The sequence below is a fragment of the Gordionus sp. m RMFG-2023 genome, chromosome 2 (assembly GCF_954871325.1).
Source record: "Gordionus sp. m RMFG-2023 chromosome 2, tfGorSpeb1-WG-v2, whole genome shotgun sequence".
Taxonomy (NCBI): Eukaryota; Metazoa; Nematomorpha; class Gordioida; order Chordodea; family Parachordodidae; genus Gordionus; species Gordionus sp. m RMFG-2023.
In genome coordinates, this window is record NC_088776.1 from 51,633,050 (window position 1) to 51,643,007 (window position 9,958).

At 24.1% G+C, this 9,958-nt stretch overlaps 1 protein-coding gene across 2 annotated transcripts; it reads right to left on the bottom strand.

Moving 5' to 3' along the window:
* Positions 1–4,493: 4,493 nt before the first annotated feature.
* Positions 4,494–9,565, bottom strand: LOC135924562 (uncharacterized). Of its 2 annotated transcripts, none has more exons than XM_065459630.1 (5): positions 9,483–9,565; positions 9,334–9,441; positions 9,126–9,235; positions 9,039–9,083; positions 4,494–5,067 (listed from the first exon to the last, which is right to left on the bottom strand). In XM_065459630.1, exons 1-5 carry the CDS (start codon positions 9,544–9,546, stop codon positions 4,969–4,971), a joined length of 426 nt encoding a protein of 141 aa, XP_065315702.1. In that variant the 5' UTR covers positions 9,547–9,565; the 3' UTR covers positions 4,494–4,968. The 2 variants fall into 2 exon arrangements, with proteins under 2 accessions (XP_065315702.1, XP_065315701.1); XM_065459629.1 differs by having other exon boundaries at positions 9,277–9,441.
* Between the last annotated feature and the right edge of the window lie 393 nt (positions 9,566–9,958).

Sequence of the window (9,958 nt, forward strand, 5' to 3'; positions counted from 1 at the left end):
TTAAAGAAATACACTTCTTTTTTTTCATTGTGTATCATTCAATATAAAATAGTTAGAAACCACAATTAAATAATAGTTATTTAAGAAGAGAATTTTATCTAGTTAAATATGGATTAATCAACTGTAACTGTGAATCATTATAAAAATTTTAAAAATACAATAAGTTTCCTATAATTAAATTTTTATGTTTTATCAAACTATATAAATATGAAACATCTAAATTTATATGTATAAAAACCATAATACACTATGATAATAAATTAATTTTACTTTATTCTTCAAAATTCAAAATTTTTGTTAAAATATAGTTTGATTTATTGCGTTTTTTCACATCATTATTGACGATTAAACCGAAGAAATATTATTATAATATATGTAAATCATGCATCATTATAATAAAATTGAATCATATGATTATTAGATGCATATTGTTTAAATTCAAAAAAAATTACTATAAAATTTAGGAAATAACAAAGAAGCTATTTTGAAAATATGTTAAATTTTTCAGACGAAAACATATTATGCCAGATTTTTGTAAGACGATGAAATTAGGTTTGTATAAAATTTGTTGATCTATAGTAGCTATTTATTTCATAGGCTCCAAAAATGTTAAGGAATGTGAGCAATTTTACTCCCTGAACATGACAATCTAGAGGGAGGGATTAAAAGTTATCATTGCCTCGAACATCTTCTTACATTGTTACTAGTATATAATATGAGATGATGCAGTTTAATATTAGAACAATTTACCCTTAAGAAAATCCATAATCATATTTTTTGTAAATTTACCTAAAGAAAATCAGACAAATTGTGTCTTTCATCTGTGACAATGTGAATAACTGTGCTACATCAGCTAGATTGCCAAATTTTTAGGTCAGCTGTGATATTTATTTTCGATTTCCCTTTGAATGTCGATTAGGTGATAAATTAGAGTCCATTCAGCGCGTTCCGTAAATTTATTAGATATGTAATAAACATTAGGGAAAAGTCAAATTATAATAGCAAAATTTTTTAAAAACAATTAAGCAAAATATGGATATGCTAGAAATGTCATTATCCCAATCCCTCCCGTTAATTTTTTTTATGAATCAGGCCTTCGTTTTAAATCTCCATAATTCTGAAATGGTTGAATGGATATAAATTTTTTCTAAAGTTTTTATAAAAGTATTATTATACTGTACTAAAAATGTTTTATAAGTTTATTTTTTTAAAAAAATTTAATTTCTTCACACATTCTTTTTTAAAAAAAAAAATAATGTCCCACCAAAACATATTAGTTTTTTTATTATATATTAAGTCGGAGTGATATATAAACCTTTTTTATTTTAATAAAGCAAACTATAAATAATACTATATAATAATGAATAATTAATATATCCAATTTTAAAATCTCCAAAGTAGGAATAATAAAATAAATATATATTTCTAATTGAAAGCTATTATTAAAATTCAATTTGATTGTTACAATTATTACTTCTAATGTCTAAAAATAAAAACGACGAATCAATTCGTGAAGTGTTTTCATATTATCAGCGTCAGGTAATATTTATTTCCCTTATGATTACCTTTTGCAATTAGTTGGTTGTGAAGGGGTGGGGGGACGGGGTAAAACTTTCTTAATTCATCCTTTTTTCGATGTAAATTTACTAATATTTTATAACCTAAATAATGTTCAAGTATGCAGAATAATTTGTGGTACTTTATAAAATGCCTTTATACGTCACAAAGTTGAAAAATTCCTTTCATTTGTTGAGGTTGTAATAGGTAAGGAAGTTAATCTATAATTCTTTTAATTTTTTTCCCAGTTTTTACCCATAGGCAATGGAGCTTCTTTCTAATATACTTCAATATTAATTTTTCCATTCGGAAACAAGAACATCACATTACAGGTTAAGCTCAAAATTAAAAATAGGAAAATTTTAAGTCTTTCCTCTAAATATCTCGCTCTTTATCGTTAATTTATTACAAATGATCGTCTTATATTTACAAACTTTATTTGGTTAAATTACTTAAATCAATGAATTTTATGCCCTCAAAAATATTATTATATCATAAATGATAGAAAGACGGTTCAATTCCGGTGGAATATGTAGAAGAAGCTTTTAGAGGTTGTGGAAAAAATCCTAGCCTAAAAGATATAGAAATCATTAAGCCTTCATATCAAAGTTAGACTTATGATATTATTCTTTTTAAATAATATTTATTAAAATATATATTTAAAACGTATATGCATGCATTTACAGAACTTAAATTGGTAGACTTCAAGAAGTTTTTGGCCATAATTCACGAAATTAATGAGCTTGAAGGTGAATTAGACAGCACAACAGCTTTCGAAGAGTTTATAAGATGCATGAGCCTTTTTGATCACACTAAAACTGGCACGGTCACATTGTATCAATTCAAAAATCTTTTGAAGAGTTTAGGTATGTACTATAAGATTAAACAATCATTGCTTACATCTTTATTTCAGAAGGAGGAGGGTGAGGGGGGGGGGGGTTGCATAATTATCAATTTGTTTATTTTAATTTTTAATTCTGGTTTGTCGGGTTAATATAATTAAAAAATATTATATGGAAAAAATAGGCACTTGCAAGAATCTATTGTAAAAAGTAAGTATAATATTTATAGAAATTATGTCACCTAAAGTTGTTTAAAAAAAAATTCCAATTCATGGAGATTTGATTTTTAATTTAGGCAGCCATTATTAGCGTAATAAATGCAGTCCTTAAAATTATCTAGTGGCATTTTTAAATATTTTTTTTAGGATCCCAAGCTGCAATGTAAAATAAAAATCATAATGTGTAATTAAGAGAAAATGAATATTAAAACCTTATAAATTTAAAATAAAAAAATTATTTATAAAGGTGAAAGATTGGGAGAGAAAGAGGAATTAGCAGTGATTGAACCAGAACTATTGAAATTCAAGGAGTCGAAAACATCGGATGAATTTAACTACGAAAACTTTTTAAGACATATAATTGATGAATCAGTTTTAGGAGAACCCCCTTTACAGCGGTAGAATGAAGTCGAGAATTGTACTAATTACTTATATTCTTTTTTTTAAAAAAATTGATACAATACCTTATAATAGTTATAAGCTATTAATGTTTAATTATAATTTAATGTTATATTACCTAACTACTTTAAAATAAATGTGCTATATTTCTTTATCCAATTAACAAAATAGGAGGACATGTATGAAGTATTTTGTCAAAGGTCACAAATTTAAAGTTTCAAGATATGTTTTTAGATTTATTAAAATAAACTGAAAATAATTATTTTTTCGATTTTTAGTTTATTTTTGTAAACCCTAGATTACAAGTAATTTAAATAGTCTGATTGAAAGTCTATGTGTATTGGATATCCGATTACCAAACATTATGTTTGTTACCTTGGATTTTTTAAAATAGGCACATAAAAAAAAATGGAGCTCTGAGTTGGTTTAAAATTGAATATTCATGTTTACAAGAAACGAAAATAAATTTAGTAAGGTAAATCAAGATTGGTTACTTATAGCCTTATAAATTTGACTTTTAAATCTTTATCTATGCCGAGTCCAGCCCAATATTTTTTAAAAGTTTATCCAAGCCGGGCTTTTGTTAAATATTATATTGCAAAGAAATAAATAGAAGTTTATTTCAAAGGGTATTAATTAAGGAGTAATAGGCTTTAAAATGGTACGATTATCTTAATATTTGCTCGGTTTTCTCGGCCAACATCTCTATCAATTGAAAAGAGACAGAATTTAAATGTGAAGATATGATTCAGAACAGTCATTCAAGAGAATTGTTGAGAGACTTAACCCGCGTTCACAGTTAGCGCGAATTAGCGGTGAAGTATACAAAGTCCGCAATAAAAAAAAGCGGATAGGAACATGTCAATGGCATGTAAAGGACAAACTATGGCAAGAGAAATGCGGGTTGAGGAAGTTGATTTGAGGGAATGTGATAGATATAAAAGAATTAGGATGGCCTACATAATACTAAAAGCTATTGAAAAGAGTACAACTATAATGATATAAAGAATAGATGTGATGGGACAATCAGATCCGATAATAGGTGTTCAAAGCTCAAGATATAAAGTTTCAACATATTAATGGTTGAGAAAAAAAAATTAGATCGGTAAAACGACACAAAAAATAATTTAAAGTTCCATATCTAGATAAATACATATATTGTAGCCAAGAGGTGGATTTCATTATAAATATATAATAGGCACCAAATTGATGAATCTGATCTTAGAAGTGAATAAATAAAAAAATAACCCAAGCTCCATATACAAAGGCTGCTAAGGTTATTTTTTAAAGTGTTTTTAGATATGTTTAGAAATTAAATATTGAGATAGGACTTAGTTGCATTAGTAATCAGAAATACAAGAAACAGAATCGATCTAAATGTTATTTTAAGTTTAAATTGCGGATAATAAATAAACTTTTTATTTAGTTATTAATTAGATTTTCGAGAATACTATAAAACTAAACGATTAAACTCATATCATACAAATTTAAATTAAATATACAAATTTTCTAAACATAATAAATTTACACATTTAAACCTTGCTAAAAAAATTTGGAATAATATTTAAAATAATGAGAAACAGTGGAGTATAGAATAAAAATTAATTATAAGGGGAATAAATTTTAGAATCAAGAGGTAGGTATAAATATAAAATCCCGATAAGAAAAAAATAAGGTTGAATATAAAATATGTATATAAGGATGTAATTATGCAATGCTCATTGATATCATTAACAATTTCATAAAATTATCAAATTATATGATATAATTAGTGCGGACTATTTATAGATTATTTTAAAAAAATTGAGCCGAATAGATTTTGACACAAATAGGGTATTAGAGATCTATTTAATTTTGACAGGTTAATTTAATTTGATCCATTATACATATCCCGAGAACCCTTTTCAAAACGCATTTTATACTGAAATTATAAAAATATATAAAAAAAAATTCTATAAGGTTTCTGAATTTTCTATCAATTGTTGGTATTGAGGATTTGGTCTTCTCTTTTGGATCTGATCTTTCCTACCCTCGATCAAATAGGCTGCAAACTTTATTATTTTTTTTTAAAATATAAATATTAAACTTTTTAAGCATATTTATCAAACAATTTATAACTTTAAATTTAGCTAATACTAAAGATCTAAGAATTACTTATATCTTATATTGATTTATATTTTCCCAATGAAAATACTCCTATAATATAGTTCGGAAAAGGATTGATTTAAAAAAAAAAATTAATTTTGTAAAGTTTAAAAATTTTAAACGCATTTTTCTTTTTCAAAAAAACTATCAAATAAGTTTAAAGGTTTTTTTAAAAAAATTATTCAGCCCTGTAGTAGGATAAGCCCATTTTTAGAAAACCCGGCGGATCAAAAATTTTTTCATACATTTTATAAAAATAGCTGTATTTTTGTATTCACTGCCACGAATTTGCGCTAATCGTGAATGGGTAACCTGCCTATTCTACATACACCTTACATTTTTATTTTATACTGATATTAAATCATATTTATAATCGTACTTTATTTCTCAATCTCAAAGATATTAAGATAAATAAGTATAAGAACCTATCTAGAAACGCCTTATAAACAATGTTATTAGTGCTTATGGATATAAAATTTATTATTGACTAAGATTAAAGCGTCCAAAATTGTAAAAATAGATCATTTTGATATTGTTAATAGCACCATGCAAAAAAACGCCATTTCATGTTTTTATTAACATTGATAATAACTTTTTTTTAGTTTTTCAGGCATTACAAAAATGTGGCTAAAAGCCCTTAAAAAATTATTATTATAAACTAGAAAATCAATGATTTTAGAGCTTATATTATTTGTGTGAAATGAATTTTTCTTTGTAAGCCAAAACTCTACATCAATTGTTGCTGTTTTCTAGATTAAGATTTTAGAAAGAGGGGTATTCTAAACATAGGGTAGTTTATTTAATAATAAATGAATAGAGTTTGACCTATGTTGAAGAAAATTTTTCTAAATTATAACTTTGTTGTCCAAAACATAAGCACATCTTATTATTATTATTATTGTGAATAATTGTAGAGAAACAAAGAACATCTATAATATTAAAAGAATCATTTGTTAAAATATTAATATTGGGAGTTCTAGTATTTTTAGTGAAATTATTTGAGAAACGTTAATAATTAGAAAAGAGTGCCTCTAATATTTTTATTAGTAGAATTAAAGAAAGATATTAGAAAAAGTGTCCCTTATATTATCATTGGAGAGAAAGTTAATATTTGATTTATTTCTAAGAAAAAAAAACCATTTAGGGAGAATTGTGGGGAATTTTCTGTTTTTATATTACTACTACAATCTTTATGAAAGTAAATCTTGCCAATATTTTATCGCAAAGCTTTCATTATCACCACCATTTAATAACCAGGGTTGGGCAAATTTTCAGAAAATTGTATTCGGATACAGATAATTTATAAAATTTTATATTTAAGATACAAGATACTTTAGAAAAATTTCAATAAGATATAAGATACAAGATACTTGTATCTTTTCTTAGAAATGTATCTAAGATACAAGATACTTTTTTAAAATTTTTTGTCAAAATCAAAATATATAAAGCTTTATTTTCTTATCTATAATATAAATTTATAAAAATTAAAATAAATTGTAGAAAATAACAAATTTTTTATAAAAGATAATGCGATATTTTTTTTAATAATTGCATAATTAGTTAATAATAATAAATCAGCATCATATATCAGAATTATTTTTTAATATTATTAATTTTTAAAATAATTTATAGTTCAATCTTTGACGATTTGGTCTATTAACCATATTAGCAAAGCTAAATAATCGTTCAACGGGGGCAGAGAGGAGGGTAATATTGTGTTATATTTAATAAATATTTCTTTATATTTATAACTATTTAACTAATTTATACTACGCCTGTCTTCTTTCATATAATTTAGGACCTCTAATTCAATATCATTTATTGAATTATTAGAATTGGATGTGGTACTTCTAAAAATTATATTAACAAATCCTGAAGGTTTTTTTTTCTTTTTCACCATCAATCCAACGATTTTTAAAATAGGGATGCAAAATAGTTGCAAAAAATGCGCTTTTAAAGTTATTATAAAAATTAAATATATTTTTTAATCTTTTATTTAAAGAATTTTCTACGGCAATAGCTAATGGTTTAGTTTGAATTAAATTTGTTTTTTTAACGACATTTAATATTGGAGGATTCTCCATAATAGCAGTTAATTTCACTTTGTATTTTGTCAATCGCTATAGCCAATGGGGACATTATATTGCAATATTCTTCTAAATATTGAATTTCAATATCTCTTAATTTTGGAAATTCTAATTTTTGAAATAATTTAGGAAGTTCGCCTTTAAATTTTAATAAACTACTAAGACTATCAAACATACTATTCCATCTTGTGCAGCAAGGTGTAACAAATTGTTTTCCTAAAACTGCTTTGATAAGTTCTGCAGTTTTAGGCCTATTACTAGCATTCCATAGCTTAGTATATTTGACAATTGCGTGATGATGAATTTTAGAAATGTTAGGAGAATCTTTAATAGCTTTCTCGACATCTGTTGTGGCAATAAGACTTATCGTATGGCACAGACAACGAATGTGGAAATATGATATGATAATGAATATGATTATAAATGTGATTTATTATATAATTATATATTATACTTTTAGATGCTTGGCAAAATTTGATGAAGAGTCCACAGAACCACTTATAGATTTGTGGCATTCTTTAAATTCTGCAGTAATTTTATTATGATCATGTTAAAGTACTTGAAAAAATTTCCCATTTATAATACTTAATTTAAAAGTTATATTTTTCGGTTGGAGAATCATCTGAAGATGAATATAAACATATTATTCTATTTTCTTCTTCCATTATTTTAAAATAGACGGATATAAAACGATTCAAATAAAATATGGTAGTTCTAATTGTTAGCAATGCTATATGACGACCAACGTCACATATCATAAATTATCGTAAAATATCTAAATTCTGATTAAATTTCATTTAAATTTTAAAACAACATTATTTTAAATTTTAATACTATTAAAATTAACTAATAAAATTTTTTTTTAAAGTATCTGTATCTTTTTGAATACAAAGTTGGTAGAGATACAAATACTTTTAAATAATATGTATCTTAGATACTGGATACAAGATACTTTCCAAAATTTAAAAAAAGATACAAGAAGAGTGTTTCAAGATTTTGTTAAAATAAAATTTAAGCATATTTTTCCCACTGTTTACTACATTTGAAAATTTTGTTTTTTACATCCCTATTTATTTTACAATTTTTTGTAACTCTAATAAACTTATATGAAATTTAAAATGACAAAAGATCATTCCAAGATAAAAAAAAATAAACATATTTTTCAATATTTCTTTGTAAAAAAAATGTCCCTTGAAAATTGCTAATCACAAGTCTGATGTTTTACATTAAATAGTAGAGAAATCAGTTTATATATTTATTAAAATATAATACAATATTAGTAGCACAACAACAATAATGTAAGGTATAAGATTTTTTTTTATATTATTCTTGAAAATTGTTTTTAGAATTCAATTTTCTTTTTATACTTTTTACTATTATACTTCTAAATTATATCTCTTTAGATAATCCAACCTTGTATGAAATTTAAATGAATGTCTTAATATTGATGCTAAAAATTCAGATTTATATAAAAAAAATTCTTCTCATTCCTATAATTGTTTTTTTTATCATTTTAAACTTTTAATTCCTTTATCAATTTTATTGCACTATAAAGTTAAGAGTATAAAATAAAATATATAGAACTAGTTTACCAAGATATGAATAATTAAGAGACTGAAAATTTTCCTTACCCTTTATAACTAAGATATTCAGTGGTCCAAATAATAATCTCATACCATATAAGATTCTAACTATAATTTTTTTTAACATAATATTGCCTACAATCATTTAATTAATTATCCTTTAAAAAAGGAGAGCCTCCACTAATGTTTATTTAATGAATAATTTACCCGTCTGAAAATATTTAATCTGGATCTTTTTCTGTTGTCATCATGCTAGCATATAAGAAAATTTAAGATAATATAAATTAATTTTACTTTTGATTTACGACAGCACATAAAATATATTACAAAACTCAAAAACAAAAAAATTAAAACATAAACTAGTTTTGATGGATTGCCATAAGTAAAAGGCTCATTATATAAATCTAAACATATGAAATATTCATAAATATTGATTTTATTTTACTTTTTATTTTATTAAAATTATGTTGGACAAAACTATTTTTCTGAATATCAAACATACCAGGTTTGTTATCATCAAGTACATTATTTATAGGTTTAATTGCAACTTTTTGACTTGTAAGAAGGTTGTATTGATTTGTAATACCTGGACGAGACAAATTCTCCTGAGCTTAAAATTTTGTATTGTTATGTATTTTTATTAACAATTACTTGATATAGATATGAAATTTAAAAAAATCAAAGCCAGAATCAATATCATATGATGGATCCACATTTAAATTAAAGTATCCTCGAGAATCATATATTATTAATTTTAAAGTTAGGTTAAACAAAATTAATCGAATATTTAAACAATAAAAGATCCACTGACTTTGAGAATACAAAAGATAATTTTAATTCATATTTTAATATGATTAACAATGACAAATATAATTAATTAATTTTGCTATGAATAAAATTTTATTATTAATTTATATTAAGATAATTTGATTTGGTTTATGGCGAGAGTATCGCCAACATATCTTGATTATCCTATAGAAAACATGTTCAAATAACAGAAAAGTAATGCTCTGACTTTTATAGTGAATGCATACCTAAAAAAAAAGAATATTCAAATATCTTAGCTTTTTATAGAGCAGAGATAGTATATATATTTTATAAAAAGAAAAAAAAATTACCCATAAATT

What these genes read in the sequence shown, in the direction of transcription:
- LOC135924562 (XM_065459629.1), bottom strand. Translation starts at nt 9,546, where the DNA reads ATGTGGATCCATCATATGATATTGATTCTGGCTTTGATTTTTTTAAAT. An exon ending in AAATTTCATATCTATATCAA is followed by an intron (nt 9,442 to 9,482) that starts GTAATTGTTAAT and finishes CAAAATTTTAAG; the next exon opens with CTCAGGAGAATTTGTCTCGT. An exon ending in TAATTTTAATAAAATAAAAA is followed by an intron (nt 9,236 to 9,276) that starts GTAAAATAAAAT and finishes TCATATGTTTAG; the next exon opens with ATTTATATAATGAGCCTTTT.